Genomic DNA, 22539 nt, shown 5'->3' on the forward strand with positions numbered 1-22539 from the left:
CAGTTTGATGGGCTCTATCCCGAATCCGTTGCCACAACTTACAGAATGGTGTGAATTATTCACGCGAGCACAGGGAACAAAGATTACTCTGTTTTCTTCAAGGACTTCTTACCCTTAGCCTGTTATTGAAACACGTAATCAGATGCAATTACATTCAAATAATCAATCGACATTATATAACCCTTTAATTGGCAAGCAGTGAAATATCCAGAGAAGAAATTTTTTTGAGGGATTGTAAAAAGCAAATGAGATATACCCAGAATGGTATTACATGACAAAAAAAAATTATTTTCAATGTTTAAATAAATATGGGATGTCCCACTTAAGGGAACATACTGTATTTATATGATTTACATAGATTTAAACAGTTTAAAAATGTGCATTTATTGTTTGTCAACTTACTTTTCACAGACTTTCTCAACCTACTCTACACAGCAATATGTCTCCTCCACACGTGGTATTCCCTCCAAAATGCAAGAGTCAAAAGTTGTTTTTGTTTGGTTGTCAAGAAATAGGAGACCGTGTATCGTTGAACCATTCCGCTGGTAATTATAGAAACTTCACGAACGAATCGCATGTTAAAATCTAATGTTTACGAGTTGCTTAGAAGCATCAGTGCCACAATGAGCTGAAAACATAAAATGCCTTTACTTAAAAAATTATGAGAAAAACCACGTTGCTTCTCTATTGAGAGCAACAAAGCCATATAAAGCGTTAATTGTGATCCCTCTTTATCTACATTTGATCAGTTCCATACCTGATATTAAAAATCCAAATCACTTATTTTGTTTTTAATTAACAATTTAAATTGATTATTTGAAAAAATCTTACGTCCACGGCAATTATTCGGACATTCAGTATACAAATTCAGTTATACCGAACTGGACAAGTAGTAGTTTGAAGCGTAATATTATGAGGCATCCTTAAAACAGAAGAATACCAACGGCATTAATGATAATTTCTCATTCGAAAATGCAAAATTTTAGATTATCTGGTATTTTATGAGAATTAAGAAGACTTCGTTCTTAGCCAGAGCTATATAGTAAAGGCTGTTCACATCCCCCCTTTGAAATCGTGATCGTTGCCTTGGCTCAGCAGGCGTGGTCTCGGAGCTGCTGCGTGACGTTACTGCTCTGATAATTTTTAGCTGAGGGTATCAAAAAAGGGCTATTTATATGGCTTTTCTTTAGCAGTTAAGTCGTGCTTTTTTTTACAGTTTCAACTGAGTGTTTTCTCGTTCATAGTCTTCTTTTCGTGTTAGTGGTGTGCGCCGACGATCTATAAAAATAATGACGATCTCTTGATCTCTAATTCTCCACAAACCGTAGATATTAATACTCGTGTGGAAATCAATTGGCATAGTAGAATGTATGTTCTATGCAGAATAAGCGCATGTGCAAGAAGAAAGCAGAGCACAGTGCAATCCGACAACAACAGTAGGTTTTGAAAATCGGCTTTTCTTCGAAGCAGTCTAGCTTTAACGAGTAAGATAAAATGAGCTGCTTCTCACTACTAAAATGAAGAATCAAATACTGATCAATATGTACGTGGCAATACTTGAAAAAAAAAAGATGATAATAACGATTTCTAATAAATGTTATCGTCTCAGTATATACAGTACATCTATATACGTGTACTGCACGAGTATTCCCCCAATCGGGGAAAAGCTTATAAGTAAAATATGCGTCTCTTTTTATTGCTGAGATTAGATTCATTCCGTGGCATGTGGATGAAAATTCAACGAGATATCGGGATTTGAAATTCTTGATTCTTGCCACTCCTCGAGTTTACTCCAAGTCCTGGATCGTTTTGCGCCTTAGTTACTTTAGCAGACAAAATATAACAAAAATTAAGAATTACAACCACTGATATCTCGTCGAATATTTATCAAAATGCCACGGAATGAATTTCTTTCGCAACAATAAATAAAGACACAAATTTACTAATGGACATTTTTTTATTGACGGTAGTATAAAAACTTTAATTTTTAAGGGTGTGTAATGGGAATAAGTATATATATATATATTCCTCCTAATTATTACTTTATGGAGGCATCGCTACCACAGATAAATGTTGCTGATTTTGTTGTCATTTTTACATTGCTGCGACGCATTCAACTTATCGAAGCTGATAGAAATATCTGACCTTACTGTACACTATCCAATGTATCTAGAAAGAGCATTGCTTTTTATTATAGAAACAGCCAAATCTAGTACATCCGTTTTTTTATGGGCACATTTATTATTTTTTTTCACACACCTCGTTGGGTAGTTTGTTTCAGTCTTTGTAGTTGCATTTTTTCTGCGGGAAAACATTGTATTGTTGCATTCTAAATGATTTTTATATGTATAATTAGTATTAATTTTTTGTATCTTTTTTGTATTTGTATTTGTATTTCAAATAAGAAATAAATTTTAAGATATACAGGGTGATTCAGAAAAGATGGGAAAAACTTTAAGAGGTGATAGTACACACCAATACAAATAATTGTTATCAAAGAATGCATGGTGTAACATGAAACGCAAACGCGCTCCACAGACGTTAAAACGGCATTCCTGTTGAAATTTATCGGGAGAAAAAGAACACCACATGCATGCAAATGTAACCTGGGGCAGAAAAAGAAACCGTATGCAAATCTGCGTCAGAGTGAATAAAAGTCGCGGACGCCAGCTTTGTGAAGTTATTCCAACGCGCAACCTTTCTAACAGTTGTAACGTACGGGATAATGGCGCACTTTAGTAATACTGAAAAAGCAGACATGCATTTCATTTACGGAACTGCAAACGGAAGAACCATAGAGGCAGCACGAATGTACGGTGAGCGTTTCCCCATTATCCCATACGTTACAACTGTTAGAACGGTTGCACACAGGACTGGCGTTCGCCTCTTTTATTTACGTTGACGCAGATTTGCATACGGTTTTTTTCTTCTTCTTCTTCCCCGGGTTACATTTGCATGCACGGTGTGTTTTTTCCCTCGATAAATTTCAACAGGAATGTCGTTTTAACGTTTGCGGAGTGGCCGCTTCAAAACGCGCTAGCACGTTTGCATTTCATTTTAGAGCATGTATTCTTTGATGAAAATTGTTTGTTTTTGTGTGTACTACTACCTCTTAAAGTTTAACCCATCTTTTCTGAATCACCCTGTATACGATTTTCACGATTCAAGTGCCTTCCAGGAAAGAACCAATTTAGTACATAGAGATGATACTATATTATTATAATTTGTCTGGTAGGAATCAAAACACAAACCAGAGTTCTTCTCAGTAACAATAAACTGATAAAATAAATAATGAGGAAATATAATAACAATCGCGAAAGAAAAACTATGTTCGTGTATTTGACAACATAATAATAATAATAATAATATTGTTTTCCTTTTACCCAGCCTCAAAATGGTATCGGGTACTATGTATATAATCGGAAAAGTTCTCAAATGGAATATTTGTAACAGTTAGACTAATCTGCCACTTCTCCTTTTATTTTACGAGGGTAAATAGTTGCGATCGGGTATCTATGGAAACAACGCTTGAAAACAAAATCATTTACCCCCTCTCAATTTTCTCAGCTTAATGGCCAGCTCATTACATCGTTTTCTGACCAGTGACAGAGTACTGTTTATGTGCTACAGCATGGTTACCTAGGATAACACGAAGGATTCTTTGCCAGTCTGAATCACCTAAATCAAATGATTTAATAGTCGAGAAATCTGTCTGCTTCTTCGTTACATTTACGCTCAACTTCGATGACATAATAAAACGTTAAAATATTCGAGTAATCTCGTGTGTGGCATTTTATGCTATTGTACTTCATTAGAAAAGGATTGTTTGCTTTCGTATAAAACCGTCGCGGCTCCATTCACTGGTTTTTATTGTGTTCAGTAACTCTTTTTTTTTATATATTTATATAAAATAAAGGAAGCTTTGATTTTCTTTTCTCCTTTCGATAGTATGTGTGCTGTGACCTCCTCCAGAAACTCTCGGTTCGACCTCCCCCCCCCCCCACATACACTTTCTCTGGTGGTCCCTTCTCTCTTTCCTTGCTTCCACCTCACCAAGAAGGAGCTATTATATTTGTTTTCTCTCACGTTTTCTCGGAGCTTTTCTTGTAATCCAAGTACAACTGGACAGCAGCCAAAGGACGAGAGCAGCAACGTAAAACCATTCACGAAGATGGGCTAGTTTCGATTTTTTTTTTCTCTCTCTCTTTCTTTCTCCTTCACGGTCACAGTTAGAAATCATCATAACAAAAAAAACATACCCAACACATATGCAGTGGTGGGTGTTTTTCTTAAAACTTGCTTTTATACGTATGTATGTCAGAATGTTATTCAGCTTAGTCTTGACGTTCTTTCAGTTTAAATATCATGAAATAAGTACCGTGATTTCCCGTAATAACGCTGTGACTTGTACAGGCTTGTCCCAAATTGTTTGCATAGCAGATATCTCTGAAACCGTAGACTTTAGAAATATACTTTCGACTACAAAGAATTTTTAAATGGCGTGCGGTCACTGAAAACCTTAAAATTATTTGAGAGATGGTGTACATAAAAAAATGAAAGAAAAATCAACTTTTCACACAGTTCTCGTGTGCTAAAACTTCCCGTCATTAAAATGTAGAGAGATCCTCCCTCATTTGCAGAAAAACTTATTTTTAAATTCAGTATTTATCGAGATATTAAATATATAAAATCACTGTTTTGGCAACTTATCACTGTGTTGGCAAGCTTTCACTCGCTCAAGAGTTATCATTTTTAGGGACTGTGCACAAATAAAATGAACTTAACCAATTTATTTTTTTCATTCACAATAAATCGTAATCACATATTTTTAACAATTACGGTGAAACCTGTGTATAACGATACTGTCTACAACGATAAATCTGCTTATAACGATATTTTCTTTGGTCCTGGCGGATTTCCTTTTCAATAGGAAATAGCCGCGGGCGCGGTAACCAGGTCGATAAGATACTCGCCTAAAGTACCAAAGGATGTTTATAGGTGTCCCGAGTTCGATACCCGGTTCGTCCTTGTCAGAATACTTTCCTGACACAGGGGTACAACAGAAACGGCGACATGGCCGCAGGGAGTCCCCCCGTCTAGGGGTTAGCGCACGGACCTCTCGATGAGTATGAAAACAAGCCGGAATCGCCAATAAATTATAGGTCCCGGTCTAATTAGCCCTCGTGTGCAGAAAATGACCGTGGTGAGACAAAAATGATCAATGATCAAATGATAGGAAATAGCGCAAATGCTCAAACTGTCTACAACGATAACCTTTTTATAACAATAGTTTTCAGTCCCTACTGTATTGTTATAGACAGGTTTTGCTGTATTTTGACAGTTACAGAAGTTTTAAAACTTTGAATTTAATTTACGTTTTGCAATTTGTGAACCGCACCCTCAATCATTGACAACAAATGCTGAAAACTTCAAACACAAATATCTCCATTGATATTGCTTTTAAAAAATATGAAATTTTTTGTAAATGACTTCTGAGAGGAGTATTTACACTTGTATAATAGAGGAGTATATACACTTATTATAATTGGAAGTTTTAGCACACAGGGTGTACATAAAAGTTTATTTTTATACTCTCTTATATGAGGGGGTCTGAAAAAAGCAAAGGGATGCAAGTGTCGAAATTTGAAAAATTGAACGAAGTGCTTAAAGAGGTTCCTTTACCCAACATCTCTGACTACTGGCAGACGGACAGACCCATTCCATATACTAGTGCTGCTTTCTAGCGGCCAGCCGTCACTAGTTTGACTACTACATAGAATTTCTATGTAGTGGATCAACTTTGAAGTTGATTTTCTTGATTCTAGATTTTGATCACTCGCATCCCTTTGCTTCTGACTCCCTCATAAGAAATGTAAGACATTTTGAATAACCACACGTCATTAGAAAACATTTTGCAATTAAAAATATGTGTGTTTCTAAAATCAACGGTTGCAGAGGTATCCGCTACATGAAAACAATTTGGGACAGCATTTGTAGCAGTGGCTCCTAACCTTTTTTTCATCCCCAAGGGCAATGCGACTTACCTTCCCGCACCTGCTTTGATATTGTTTTCTGTCTGTTAAAAAATTTAGTTTTTCTGTAATTAATTACATCAATTAATTACTGTAATTAATTACTCCTCAATTAATTTCTATAAACTCCTTTACTTATTATTCAACGGCGTTTTTTTGGTTAATGTTTGATTATTTGGTTAATGTTTGATTTTTTGGTTTTTATGAAAATTAGTTCAAAAACGAAACAAAAAAATATTTCTATTTTTTGCTATTTTTCGAAGTTTTGTGGGAAAAGATTCAATGAATATTTGCTTCACTTATTGATTCCATGCAGGCGCCGATCCAGGACGATGTGTCAAGAAGGGTGGATTAAAAAATTCTTTAAATCATCCCGGATTTTATACGAGACGCACTAGTTTTTCCTCAATATTCCGCTCTTGGGAGAACCGATCGTTCCTATTCCCCCTCCCCCGCTGGATCCGCGCCTGAACAAAAGCAGACATCTTCAGCTCTTTAGCTGTGAATGGAACGGAAGCAAACGTCTCCAGCTCTTCAATGGTGAATAAAGTGGAGGCAGGCATTTTCATCTTTTCAGTGGTGAATGAAGCGGAGACAGGCATCTTCAGGTGCGAATGGAGCAAAAGCATGCATCTGCATGGAGCGAAGGCAGACATCTTCAGCTTTTCAGCTCTGAATGGAGTGGAGGCAGACATCTTCAGCTTCGAATGGATCGGAGGCACGTATCTTGATCTGCAAATAAAGCCTAGGCGGACATCTTCAGCTTCGAATGGAGTTAAAGCGGCCATCATCAGCTCTTCAGCTTCGAATGGAGTTAAAGCGGCCATCATCAGCTCTTCAGCTTCGAATGGAGTGAAAGCGGCCATCATCAGCTCTTCAGCTGTGAATGGGGTGAAGGCAAGCATCTTTGGCTGCGAATGGTGCGAAAACAGACATCTTCAGCTGCGAATGAAGCGAAGGCAGGCGAATCTAGAGCGATTTGAATTATAAGTGGGATTGGAAATTTCACGTGACACATTTTCTGCAGACGAAAGCTAAAACAAAGTGCCAAACTGTCAGTATGATTAAATAATTCTTAAAGAATAAAAATGTTCAATTTTTGTCATAATTTCAATTTTTATGAATAATCAGTCAACATGTAATTTTTTTTCCATCTCGCACCCCCCCCCCCCAAAAATACTCTCCTGCACACCAAGGGGTGCTCGCACCTCCGGTAAAGAACCACTGCTGTATAGCTTTGAAAGTTGATTTTTAGCTTTCCAGAAAATTTTTAGCTTCGGCTTCAAAGCCAAACATTTTTTTTTTCTGAAACTGACTCAGAGCGGGGCCTTCGTGATGTTCGTTTCTCCCTTCTTACCGTACTTACGAGGTAAGAAGGGAAAAATCACGAAGGCCCCGCTCAGAGCAGGGGGTTTTTTCAACATTTTAGACATTGCAGACCAAAAAAAAATTTCCATGAAGCCGGAGGGCCTACAAGTCATATTGCGGTTTCTAGATTCACACAGTGGCGTCTTAACGGATTGGCCCAACGAGGTCTAAAGCCGGGTTTTCCTAGGAGCAGGTTACCTGCACCGTGTGCTGCGTAAAAACGCTGATTGGTTAAAAAACGTAGATTTCAGGTTTTTAACCAATCAGTGATTTCACGCTGCACGCACCGTGGAAAAACTTTTCCTAGGAAAACCCGGCTTAAGACTACGAGTCAAACTGAGGCCCTATATCAATTGAAAATTTCATTCATTCTGAGATTATTTTTTTATAAAAAATTTTAAAGTAATGAATTTATTTTTTCAATAAATATCAATTTTCATTAATTATATCTGGAAATTATTTTTTCATCGAATACGAACCTTCATTAATTTCGATTTTTTTTTAATTTACATTAATTCTAAAAATATTTTTTTTTAATTTACATCAATTCCGGAAATTATTTTTTTTTAAATTTTCATTAATTCTGAAATTATTTTTCTTTCAATATGAATTTCCATCAATTTTGAAATTATTTTTCATTAACTCTCAAATTTCTTTGAATAGTTCTGGAAAAATATTTTTCATTAACTCTCAAATTTCTTTGAATAGTTCTGGAAAAATATTTTTCATTAGTTCTGGAAATATTTTCATTAGTTCTGGAAATGTTTCTTTGAATAATTCTGGAAATGTTTCTTTGAATAATTCTGGAAATGTTTCTTTGAATAATTCTGGAAATATTTTCATTAATTCTGGAAATGTTTCTTTAAATAATTCTGGAAATATTTTTTTGAATAATTCTGCAAATGTTTCTTTGAATAATTCTGCAAATGTTTCTTTGAATAATTCTGGAAATATTTTTTTGAATAATTCTGCAAATGTTTCTGTGAATAATTCTGCAAATGTTTCTGTGAATAATTCTGGAAATATTTTTTTGAATAATTCAAATATTTCTCATTAATTATGAATTTCTTTGAATAATTTTGGAAATGATGAAAATTGGCTATTCAGGCTTGGAGGCAGTCTTTGTGTGAGTTTGACTTCAACGTTTCTCCAACGCTAGTCACTGGCATCCTTCAGGAGAAACATTACTGCTAGAACAAAGTTTTTGTTCCAATTCTGGAAATATTTTTTATTAATTTTGAATTTCTTCGAATAATTCTAAAAATATTTTTAAAAAAAACTTAATTTTTACTTCTGGATATTGTTTAATATTTAAACTGTAACACTGTATCAAGAGTTTTCAAAGAAAATGCAACTAAAAAATTTTATTTTATTCAAATGTCTAGCTTCATTTTTATTTCGTGAGCGAAAAGTATTTGCAGCTTGTACAAAAATGCGGCGTGTAAAAAGCCACGGCTTTTCGACGAAAACTTCCCTTTTCCTTTGATCATTTTTCTTGGCGGCTTATGCAAATCAGCGGCTTACTCAAAGGAAATTGCGGTATATTGTTTCAGTAACACGTGTAGTGCTTTAGGAAATTCACCCATTGTAATAATAACAATATCCCAAAATTTAGTGATTAATCTTTCAATCCAACAGCCATTTATCCCGAGCATGAAACAAGAGCTCATTTTACGGTTCATTTATCCTTTGCATTGTGAAGGTTATTTTATTCTTTCGTTAAACTAAGACAAGATGATCAATATTTCAAGTGATAGTGAAGATAGCATAATATGTTCCGTTAAATGCTGATATTTTAATGTATTAAGGGGTCTCCTATACCTTTTATAACCTAGCAATAAACTTCCTTATGTAGAAATATTATTAAACATATATTTGATTGTGTATGCTATCCAATGCCAGTACAAAATTTTCATATCTTCAGTACTTAGTTTTTTACAAATTTTCCAAAAAATGCATTAAAAACAGCTTGCACGCATGATAAAAATCAATATAATTGAATAAAAAATGATTCAAAATAACGAAAACTGTTCAGTTCATAAAATGATGAAAAAATTGAGATTTTATCTGCTCAATCTTATTCAAAATTAAATTTTTTAAAAATTATGATATTAAATAGAAAATTTTAATTTTAGTTTTTTTAAAATTTAAAATGTTTAGAACTTAATTTTTTTAATTTAAAAAATTTGAAAAATTATTTTTTTTAATTAAAAAAATTTCAAAATTTCAAAAAAATTCAAAACTTAAAATTTTATAACCCGAATATTTACGAATGGACATAAAATCTTTTTCATTTTCTGAACACTGGACAGTGTTCCTTTTATTTTCAATCAATTTTTAATCAATTCCATTGATGTTATTTTATCAGCACACAAGCTGTTTTTAATGCTTTTTTGAAAATTGGTAAAAAAGTAAGTATTAGAAACATGTAAAATTTTGTACTGGCATAGGATAGCACACACAATCAAATATATGTGGTAAAAACTTGAAATAAATCAAAGTATAAATAATATTTTTAATAATATTTCTATATAAGAAAGACTTTTACCCATGTTAAAAGGTAAGGAGAAACCTTAACTTCACGTCTTTTGTTGCTAATTTTGGCAAATTATTTTGAAAATTCGACTATTTACTGCATTTTTGCTGAAAATTTACTTTTTCTGGAATTCAAAACGTTTTCTTAATAACTTATTCAGTTTTCTCTGAATTATTAACTTAAATTTTATATACTGTATATTGATGACAAGTAGTGATAATAAGTCAATGAGAAAAGTTTTGAAAGAAGAGATAATTGAGGTATTAAATGGGCAATCATTGAGATTTTTCTGATCTAAACTACATCTTCGAATAAAAAATTCCTTACGTAACAAGTGAAATTTATAGAATTGATTTCCTGTCATACATAGCGAAAAAATGTCCTGCAAAGGAGCCACGGTACCCTAAGTCTACCCAAGATAATCACTTAATGTACCAAGAAACATTCCGAGATTTCGCGAGTCTGGAACTTTGTCGGATTTGTTCTGAACCAGCTTATATTAAATCTACCTGAGGAAGAGGGTTGGTGACAAGATGGTCACATAAAGATCTGGCTGCCACAAAAATTTTTCGCACCGAGTGGTTAGCGTATGAACCTCTTTTTACGAGCGTTCAAAATCTGTAAGAAAGTATGGATACCAGTAAAATAGAGCAGACGCCCGAATTTCACAGTGATAAATTGCTCGTTTACCGCCATGAAGGTTCTCGGGGTCGATCCAGAGAAAAAGGACGAGCTCTTTCCCTACCCTACCGAACCTTTACTTTACCGAACGCCAACTCCAGTCATATATCGCCATATGGCAATTTCCAACTAGCGGAGTTGGGTGGGAAATGAAGGCGCCATCTATTGGTGGTTGCCCTAGGCTCAATAGGTAAATATCACCCAACCTGAAGGTAATAGGTAAATAACACCAATAGATGACACTTTCATTTCTGACCCAACTCGATCGGTAGTAAATTGCTGCATGGAAATATGGTGTGCGCTAAAGTAGTAATATAATTAGTATTCGCGTGCATAAAATAACCAACAAAACGGTTAGAAGTGTCGAATATGTTCCACTGAGAGAAATATAATGACATGTAATTGGTATGTGTCGATTATTGTGTTAGCATATATTGTTAGGCTATGCTCAATTCTATGGCGATAGGAAAATAAACCAACAGTGATTTTGAACCTTTTATAAAACATATACAGAGTATATTCTTGAATAGTAACGTAGCAGTAGTAGGTAGGGCCTCCAAAAATTAGCTCGGGGATCCATGATGTTCTTAAGTCAGCCACCTCGTTGAGCAATTTGCCTGTTGTGGCGTTGTATTTGTATTAATCACATACGTATAAATGATAAGTACCCGATTCGGATGAAAACTTGTGATTAGATTACAAGTCTGATTTGATCGTCGTGTATAGTATTCAGTGAATATAATTGCAATCTTTCATGTACCACCTTAACTGTTAGGTTTTTACTCCTTTACAAAGAACCAGGAAAACGTTATATGTCATAGTCTTCAAAGACAGTCATGCAAATTTATCATTACGTATCTGGTAGAATCTCCTTTAATTCATCTGTCACAAGAGTATGTCATATGAATGCGCATCAAATTACCTCTTATGTGATAATGGATGACTTGTATATAAATTTTTATATGCAAGTGCTCTTGGCCCCATGCTTTTTTTCACTTTTTATAGTTAAACTCGATCAGGGTAGCGATGGGATTGTTAGCAAATTTGCAGACGACGTGAAACTAATATGGGTAGTCGGAAATCAAAGCGATAGGGAGTTTCTTCAGACGAAGTGCAACTGGATTGCAGAATAGAGCATGACGTTTAGACTTGACGAGTGCATGGTCGCTCATTTCGGTTCGAACAACACACGTTTCACTTACGAGTTGAATGGTGTTATTATTCCGGATGCAACTAGGACCACCGATCTGGGAATTCTTATTTATAAGCGGCTTAGGTTTTCTGAATATTGTTCAGCTGTGGTCAGAAAAGCGAATATAATGGTCAGTTTCATTCTTAAAAAGCTCTCTTCGAGTTCTCCTAAAGTCATTCTTTTCTTTTTCCGAGGGTTATTTCGTCCTGCACTGGAGTATGCCGTAAGGGGGGTTTTGGAGAACATTACCTACAGAGACTCGGTTGAGGGGGTGCAGAGAAGAGCTCCGACTGCTCTTGCTGGCACGCAAGGCGTGAGCTATGAAGAAAGACTAGATTTCTTGAATATGTTTATATACTCAAGAAACGCAGTTGTCGGAGGATATGATCGAAGTGTTTAAAATTTTCAACGGGGTAGATAGGATGGACCATGAGTTATTAATACACCGTCAATCAACTGCTTCGACAAGGGGACACCAGTATCGTTTAGTTAGGGAAATTCCTGGTTGTTGTGTCACCGGGAGTTTTTCTCTAATAAGGTTGTCAATAAATGGAATGGCTTACTTCTGGGGGTTGTGAATTCTAACACAATTAATACGTTTAAAAAGAAGTACGATAGACATACGTAATGGGATAAATCGAAAAGCTATTCATTCTTATATATAGATAAGACAGCCATGATATTTTTGGGCAGTATTATACTGTATATTATTAATTTTTTCTGTGATATATGCTTCTATGTTGATTATTTTGGTTATATTTGACATCCATATTTTTTATGGAAGTAGTTTTTTTCAGCAAATTCGTTGGGCAATTTGCCTGTTGTGAGCTTTGTATTTGCTTTTGTTTAATTTCATATTTTCTTAATTTTAAACATGATTTTCAATTATTCATCGTATTACGAATATATTCTTACTCTTTTTAAAAAACTCATTTCTTGCATTTAAATATCAATAAATACTATTATTATGAGAATTTAAATGCAACTCTCTTTCTCTCTAAAGGATTATAGTGATTGCATTTTAATGTGTTTAATTGTAAAAATAAAAAACAATAACTAATAACCGTATTCCACCGCATTAGCATGCCATAAATTTCAGAGGATATCAGCTATTTGAATGATGGAGCTTGGTTCATTCCCGGCATACCGGGGAAAGCAAGGTTCAATAACGATCACATAATGCATTTATACATTTGAAACACCGATATATCAATTTACATTAAATACACTGAATAAATAAGAGAATGGGAAAAAATTAATGATTTTCACTCCAGAAAACGTGTTTTGCCTAGAAATTTGGCAAGGGTAATTAAAAATTAAGCATTTACTTATCATCCAGTTGAATTATCTTCAACCTAATACGAAATACAGAGACTGTACGTTACACGTTTCCCTTTGATTAAAAAAATATGTTGTCGCTTTTGTATGAAGACATCTTTTTTTTTAATGCTATTCTTTAATTTCTCTATTAATTTTTCTATGCTTATTCTAATCTTATAAACATGATCAAGAAATAGAAAAGCGCTTTGTAGTCTACTTATATTTCCATTCAACTCATCTAATCGGCGCCAAAGTGAATATACTTAGTACCCAACATTCTTAAGAAATCAAGATTTGCTTAGCAAAAGCAAACATAAAGCTCGAACTATCTGAACATAGTTCGGGGTAAAACAGAAATGAATTCTAAAATGCAAAGAACAGACGAGGTTATAAACTGTCAATTCAATCGATTCTTGGAATGCAGATATTTAAGAATTACCCGGAATGTGTTACTTGAAATCCCCGGCTTGCGGCTAATACGGGGAAATACGGATCTCATTGAATTTCAAATCCCCATTTGAATTTGTTTATCCATGACAACTTCGGTTATTTTTGGCACACTTATCTCTAAAGTTTGTTCGGTGACTGAAATTTTATTAGTGTTACGTTTGTCATTGGTTATACACAAAATGCAACCGGTGTCAAATATTTTTTTTCAACCCTTACTTCGAAAAGAATCATTCTTTTCTGGAATCATGTTTATCTTAAAATCGTTTTTAACAACTTCTGATTGCGTTCTTTTTCATGTTCATTCCATTACATTCAACACATTGAAATCATTTATCGCTAATCATTTGCTTGTCTAGTTATCCTTAACCCTTTGTATCCGACATTGTGAAAAGCATAATAAGAAGAAATTATAATAAAGTAAAAGTATTAATGTAATGATAATAATAAATAGTTATGTAAATTATTCGTTATAGGTCATTTTAGTTCCTAATTAAAGACAAAAACAATGTTTTTGAAACAATTAGTTCAAAACAAATTATCTGGTACTTTAAAGTACCGTCAGGATATAAAGGGTTAAAATGGAAAGATATTTTGCAACAATGATACAGTAAAATTGCGATAGAACGAGATCCTCGCTATTACGAATGGCTTAAAATGCACCGTCAACGAGCTAATGTTAAAGATACCAGAATTACTTGTTTTAAACGAGTTGTGAATTTAGAAAGAATTTGCTACAACGTCGATAATAATTCTCGAAATAGTCAGTTTTTCATGGCCTCTCTATGAGAGTTATCCTGTTATACAACTCTTGCCTGATATACTGATTGCCTACTAATACTATAAACGCACATTCCTACTAAGGTGCCTGGTGGTAATATGGCCAATGTTGGAAAAAACAGCTCTAAATGCGGAAAAACTGTTTTACCAGCATTTAACACTGTTTTTTTCCCAAATTTCCTCCATTTTTCGAATTTGAATATATCAGTGAATATTGCACTTAGAAACGTGGAATGTTTTTTGTTGGCATCAGGAAATAAAGACGGTAATAACTTTCTAATTGGGTTTTGGGACACACTGGGGCTGTATAAAAAGTTATTTTTTTATTTTAATAATTATACAACCCCTTGCAACCTTATTAACATATCTGAGTTCTACACGTTATTTGAAAACTTTTTCTAATTGAAATTCAACCTCTAGAATCAACGGTTCACCAGTAAAATGTCATACCCCCTGTTTACTATGCACCCTGTATATCCCATTCAAACACCGCGCATGTAATATAGAGAAGAAAGTATAATTTTTTAGATAACTGATATTTTTAGTTGAACTTTGGCCAGCTTTATATGCACGTATCCATGGAAGGGATGGGGAACACATATGTTTCTTCGCAAAGTGAAAGTAAAACAAATTATCATCTCAAGTGCCCATGAAAAAAATACCCGCGAATTCAACGCTTCATTTTTATGACCATTGATGAATACAGGGTGATTACTTAATTCCCCTTGCCGCATTTTACAGGCGGACCGTTGATCCAAGAGGCACACTTAACATTAGAAAATTATTCAAATAACTTGTAGAACTCAGAGACGTAATTCATGTTGAAAGGGGTTGAATAGTTATTAAAATAAAAAAATCACTTTTTATACTGACAACCTGTTCTCAAAAACCTAATTAGAAAGTTGTATACTTATCTCTCCTGAGGCCAATGAAAAAAACTTCCATGTTTCTAAGTGCAATATTCGCAGAGATAATGTGTGGAATTCGAAAAACGGAAGAAAGTTGGGAAAGAACAGCAGAAATAAGGGAAAGAAGAGTTATCTGCTAGTTTTGCAAAAAGATTTAGTCTCTACAAAGATCTTTTCTTGGTTCACAGAGTATCGTCCTAGCGAGGTGTCGGTGTAATTTAATGTGCATTAACGCTATAGCAAATCTCTCGGACCGAAGAGTAATATACAAGATTATTGTGTTATATGCATCGTTACATATGAGTTTCAGGTTGGTCATACACTGGAAACTACCACGAACGAAAACAAGTCGCGCGTATGCGCAAGCCTACTACAGCAGTTTTGCGCGCACGCGTGACTTGTTTTCGTTCGAGGTAGCTTCCAATGGACGACCGGCCCCATCGTATTGCATCGCTATACAATAACACCGATCTTGTTACAGGGTGCTAAGGTTATAAAATCAATATTAACAACGGGGTAGTAAAGCATATATGATACTTACAACAATCCTTTTCTTTTCCTTTCTTAGGTACTCTCTGCAAATCATGCTATATTCCTGGCCTCCTTTTTGACATATTCTTCTGGACTGGATACTTCAACAGTTGTCTGAATCCTATTATCTACGCATGCTCTAGCCGAGATTTCAAGAGGGCTTTCCGTCAAGTACTTCGATGTGCTGGCCTAGGATCCAACCGTGACCTCCAGTCTTTTCGGGCTCGAACCATCAACTTCACTCTTAGAAGTACCCGCAGATCATCCGAAGGTAGAGAGAGGAACATTGCCAACAACAATACTGAGCCAGAAAAAATTGCTTTCGACGTCACTAAAATCCCGCCTCTTTGCCGTCAACCTTATTCCTTGGATAGCGATCAGTCACCTGGAAGTCTTCACGAGCATTCGATCCCTGACGAACCTCCACCATCCTATTGCCATAGTATCTCGGCGCCAGTAATTGCGGCTGCCATCAAGAGAGTCAATTCCGTGATTCGAGCCAGCTCCGGTACAGACACTGACTTTACTGCTATCGCTACTAATGAGTGACTTGATTAGCGATTCAAAGGTGAAGTGTTGATGTCATCTTTCGAAGAAAAAAAATTTAAAAGTGGCCGCTCTTGTTTCACCAAAATGGCGATGATGCTGTTAGTGGAAAAATCATACGCTGGTGATTGCGGCTTGTTGGTCAAAACCACGTTGTGGGTTTCCACCGTGTCTTGGCGCCTCGGCTACGCCACGCAGGGCGTTCTTGGCTAGAGCAGTGTGTCTTCAGTCTGACTTCATCCGCTCCAACTACGATTATTCTTTTGACCTTATGCACCTCTTTTTCATTCAAAAAATGCCGCTTGTGTGCATCCAATCTGTAATATCTAATTTTCTGACACCAGTCTAAGACTTTACGTATTTGATTTCGACAAGTCGCTAGCTTCAATTTGTGTACGTGTGTGTTGGCAGTTGTATCAATTAGTGATTGATGAATGTTGTGAAATTTTTATTCCGTATAAATTAGTGGCCGCATCTCTCTCATCTCACCTAATACCACCCTTAATTTTTTTCATTCTTAGTCAAATTTTCTATCACGTTAACAAAATCTAAATACGCAAAAAAATATATACATCTAGATCTCATTTGATTTTTATTTATTTATGTTTTTATTCGACACATTTCTTAGAAAGACATAATAAATATTTGATCATAAAACAGTAAAAAACAATATTCATTTCTGACTTTGTTAGTTTTCATGAATATATATATGTAGAATATAGTTTTTATTTTTACCATCAACGATTTCCACAATCTTTTCAAATCCCAGTCTTTAATGGAATGATGTCAATCCCCAAATCCTGGCATGGCCTTGCATTTATCAAAGCTCCAGCATGCATGAGTTTCATTTCAAGTTCGAGATGTTCAGCGCTTTCTTGTTCTGTTGGTTCACCTTATCGGATGATACGTAGATATTTTGAGAGTGTGTGTATTTTTGGTACGTGTCGCGTGTATTCCAAGACTGATGATGTAAATTTTTGCTCTCTCTAAGCGATTGTTGAAGACTGAGGTAGAATTTCCAACACCAAAGGCATCGCAGAACGTATATGGGGCTCAACTCCCATGACTCTGATGCTACTACATATTCTGTGGCATATTTACCGTTAGAATATGGAAAGTCACAGAGGACGTTTTTTAGCTATGATATCTCCTTATATCATTGGAGAGTCATGCATGTATTTAAAAGATTTTTCATACTCGTGCTGCGCTTTGCATAGGAAATTTTTGACTTTTGAACTCCATTTTTGAAAATACTCGCTCTTTTAATGTATTGGGTCGGAAATATTCACACACACACACACAAAATCACACATTTTTCTGATTAACACTTCTCAAACTTTTCTGGTCAAGAATAATTAGCTGTTTTAAAAGACTTTTACTAAGTACTATTCATTTTTTGCGTGCTGTTTGTTGCAGATTAAGTGCAACCAACCGATGATCAAGAAAGTGTATTATAACCATTCAACACAAAAACACTATCTCACATCAAATTGTTTCCTTCTTTCTTTTTGATTTAATCGGGTGTATTTTCCTGCATGAAACTAATGAAAGAAAATCACTAATTAAGTTTTCGAGAAAAATATATCGCACTTTGATATATAATCGTATAAAAATACCTTCCTGTTACGTTTATTGTAATTTCGTGTCATGGCTGCTGATGAGCATATGATTCTTTAAAAAATGTAATTAATATTGAGGTTATTGAGAATCTCCGAAATCATTCTAAAACTGTCATTCTTATATACTGCCATTTTTTTACTACTTACTTTTAACACTCACAAATAGTTTTACCGGAAATTTTAAAATTTCAAACCTCTTACAGAGATCCCTGTCTCTTTACACCTTTTATTTGAAAAAAAGACATTTATTTTAATTAAAAATATTTGAAAACTATGTTTGCATTGTATTTTTCACTTATCTTGACGAGGAATAAAGCTTCAATGCTCCTTGAAAAATTCTATAAAATACCCCAAGCAGTTCCTTTCTCCTAATGATGTTTGCTGTTTTGAATGCTTAAAACTCTAGTTGCAAATATATTATAGTAGGAAAAATATATTACTCATCATGCTCCTATAATGTACCTGCATGCTTTTTTATCTTAAAAGTGATACATGTGTAATATACTATACATCATTTTACACTTCTCTTTCATATTTTATAGTCCTATACATATAACTTATATATATACGTATATATCATATTTACACGTAAATATAACACAATTCTAAAAATCTAGAAATGAAAATATTTTTAGTATAAAACCCCCCAACATTCAAGTTTTTCACGGAAATGAGATGATTATAATTAATAACCTGGCCACACATTTTCTAAACATATCGCGGTCGTGACAAAAAACATTCCATAATTTGTTTAGATCGAATCAAATACAAAACTTTTACAATACAAGTTGATAACTTATGTTGTATTATTTATGTCTACAAATTTATATTCTGTAACATAATAAACGGCAGTATAATGTTGAAAGCTCAAATGACTTTGCTTCTATCTATCCCAATATATTTTATATACTCAGGGAAACTCTCAAACCTATCGCAAATTATTTTAACATTAATTTTAAAAATTCCATAACTCAGAAGTTCGACTTTTAGTAATTTTCAGTGAAAGGAAAAGGCTTTTAGGACTTCACTTTTTATAAAAAAATATTTCTCGTAAAAATTCTCTCGTAATTTAGTATTTTACAAAGCTCGGTGTTTCATACTGTATAAACGGAAGATCCTTTGTAGAAATATTTTCTTCGTTACTTGTGTGTATTTTCATGCTAAAATCACATCTTTGTTTCCACATCAATGTAAGCCATTCAAATGACAATATAACTGAATTATTTGTTTAGAAGCTTTTGCTACCAACGCGAAGGTTTCATTATAACTTTTTTTCAACGCAAACTAACGCCAATTCTGCGTCTAAACCTACTCACTAAGACAAACTTGTACAGAATTCGGAAACCAAGTGTTCTGATGCCCACAGCTTTCAGTTAAATAATTAAAGACTACCAAGTGTTATTGCCGCAAGTAAAGTAATTATGGTGGTGAATCATGTGTGAAATCGTTGAGAGATACTTCCACGTTCTAACCTCTAGGGCAGGTCTCTCCTATCTCTATCTCTCTCTCCCCAACAGAAATTTACAGAAGCTCTTGATGTGATTGTTGTAGTAGAGATCTTTGAATCAATAATCCCTCCGGGAAATTTCTGAAACGAGGATATGTTACTACTGCATGAGGCTTCGAAAACAAGCTTACTCGAAGTACGAGAGAAAAAGTGAACCCAAAGCAATATCCCCAAATGGGAGAAAAACTAGAATTTTTTTTTTTTAAAAAAAGGAGTAATATAATTTTATTTGATTAGTTTTTAAAGTTTGTATTTTGAAGAGACCAATTTTTTGATGAGGAATATAAATTGTTCCCTTCAGTTTTTTGTACGATAGTCTAATAACCAGAACTCCTCTAATGATACAAACATTTTCAAATCATAATACACATGAACTTACCTGTTGAAGAGAATTTTATTAACCGAAATTTTTTTAAAGGTTATGGTTAGTTATTGAAAGAGTAGTGCTATATGAGTAAGCAATATAAGAATAATAGGTATAACAAACAATAATTTTCTAAATTGTTCTTCCATAATATTACGTTAATATTAAATAATTTACACTACTAAAACCACTCTTACCAAAAATGTGGCTCCGAAAAATGCAGTAATTAATTTTTATTTATATGCAAACATGTTTAAAAAAATGTGATACACACACACAAGTTTTTTTTTATTTTAAAAAAAAATCATCGAATTTCACAGTTTTTTATGAAATTTCTACCATTTTTTTATCAAGCAAAGAAAAAGCTTTCAAATTTATACTGGCCGATTTTTGGTCATAATTTACTCAATGACCGAAGTAGGAAACTACAAGATGCTCTGTTTTCTGTCCGACTTTGATCTTTGACGCGTTAAACAGGAAACTACAAAAATCAGAATATTTTATTGGTTCTCATTATCTTCAGTGGAATTAATTTAGATATTTATCGTAGAAGTTTTAGCACGTATTAATCTTCGCAATATTATGAAATTAACTTACTTAAAATTAATTTTTAGTGATAAGTTTTCAAACCAATGAAACATGATCATTTAACAAAAGAACATTTGCGTAATCCACAAATAATAAAATATCGATGATTCCATTACATTGTTCGGCCACGGACACCCGTTTCTATTTTAACAATGCAGAGGGCAAATAAATTATAACTTATCTTACTATACGATATTATATGTATAACCTACCTCTCACTCTAAAATAACAAGGCTCTAACGGTATTTCTTGCAAAGCAGCATGGATGGCCATTTTGAAACTATCTTCAAACACACACACACATCATGAATTGGTGAATTTGTGTGCGCGATATTCTAAAAACAAAAAAAAAACACGTGCTTGTTTCAACAGTTAAATAATAGTTTGTTGCACCAAGAATCAACAGCTGTCAAAAAATGACTGAAAAAATATTTATGTTATAGTTTAGGTACGACGTATAAGCACAAAAAACGTCGTTTAATTAGTATGGAACGATGTTTTAAGAAACTGGACTGATGAAATGTTTGTTATTGTCGTTTCACCAACAGATACTGGCACTGAAATGCACTAATATATGTGTTGTACAAATAAAATCTTTGTCATATGTATCATCTGTGGAACAAGGTGATTTCGTGTTCTATGTTAATTGCACATGCGAATGGAAATTACATGTTGGTGTAGCACAAATGTACAAAGAGTATGTGTGAATATTAAAGCAAATCAAATTACTAACGTCACAAAAAAAAGGCTTTTCGGTAGAATTTTTATGTAAATTTTGATATTAAAGTAAACAAGAATTTTTATCGCAGCCAATTTTGAAATCATCAACAAAATTTTTAACTGAATCTGTGAAAAACTTCTGTTATCAGCTCACTATATGGGGATAATGTATTTGGTTATAGTCCTTTTTCATTCAACATAATTATTTCTTGTAATTGATGATTATTTTTTTTAAGGAACAACATATGTCTAAAACGTGTGGAAATATTTGTAGGCTTATCGATCATGTTTCACAATTCACTGATATAATAAAAAGAATTTAGCACAAAGTTTGAAACATCCTTAGCATGACAATGTGACCGTTTTTCCAAAGTTCCATGATATTATTCAATAAAAAGTTTGGTGTTAGTTATCTTGACGTTATTTCTCGCTTCATATGTTTGTATATAGCAGCATTATTTGTTACAAAGCACTCGACTATATCGTGCCAGTGTTATCTGTAGAAAATTGCTTCGTTCATTCATGTGCAGTCACGAGTAAACTCATGTCACATTCTCAGTGTAAATATAACATATCCTAAATGAAAATGTGTTACTGTGTTTGAATTCTGTTGTTTGTTTATATATAGAAACGGACTCAGAAACGAATCTGAACATTTCTATTGATGTAAAAAAAAATTTATTGTTCGAAAAAAAATTGTTTGGATGTTTTAGTGTTTGTACACGGTTTTAGAATTGTTTTTGTGTTTCATTTTTTCAGAAAGAGAATGATTGTACTTGGCGTATTCGTTCTGAAAATTCGTCAAACAAATCGTAATAGCAGTAGTTATTTCTGTGAGAAAAGAAAATAGTATATATGTGTATATATATATATATATAAATAATATGTGTGTGTGTTTGCGTATATACGAACCGTCACGGGATGGCGGACAATTAAATACATATATTTGGGAACAGAATTTAGTACGTGGATGCCTAAAACGGAGAGTTCATATTTTGACTGGTTTAAATAAATAGTCTCAATATTTCTTATAGTGGTTTTTAAAGTAATGAAAACCAGTATATAACTATCTGGTGAAAATTACAATAAAGATCATCAAAGCAGCTTGGTCAAAGACTGGTCCTCCGTCACAGCAAATGCGTGAGCTGCTATCATCATGTTAGAGCGGTTCGAATCTAAAATGTGTTACGAAATCAAAATCAGATTGTCAGCTGAAAAGCCTCAGGAAGATGCCGGATTTATGTGAGTGAATGTATCAAATATTCTAAGTTTATGTCGTTACATACATATGTACACACACATACACATACTCACTCATATAACACAACGTTCTTTTTTACGTCAGCACAAGACAACGATATCTTTTGAAAACTGAAGTGTACGTATATATAAGACGGTTA

The 22539-nt window shown here is 34.0% G+C and overlaps 1 protein-coding gene across 4 annotated transcripts in view; it reads left to right on the forward strand.

Annotated features, from left to right (window-relative positions):
* LOC149085588 (alpha-1A adrenergic receptor-like) overlaps window positions 1-17669 on the forward strand; it is a 115886-nt gene extending 98217 nt beyond the window's left edge. For all 4 annotated transcript variants that reach the window (XM_089233719.1, XM_089233717.1, XM_089233718.1 and 1 more), the window contains one exon: window positions 15833-17669. In XM_089233719.1, coding sequence (XP_089089845.1) covers window positions 15833-16344 — 512 coding nt within the window. In that variant the 3' untranslated portion in view covers window positions 16345-17669. The remainder of the gene's footprint in view (window positions 1-15832) is intronic.
* Window positions 17670-22539: the final 4870 nt, after the last annotated feature.

Source organism: Pholcus phalangioides, unplaced genomic scaffold (genome assembly GCF_987345545.1).
Source record: "Pholcus phalangioides strain wild (caught in Gottingen) unplaced genomic scaffold, Ppha-v1.0 ptg000007l_1, whole genome shotgun sequence".
Classification (NCBI taxonomy): Eukaryota; Metazoa; Arthropoda; class Arachnida; order Araneae; family Pholcidae; genus Pholcus; species Pholcus phalangioides.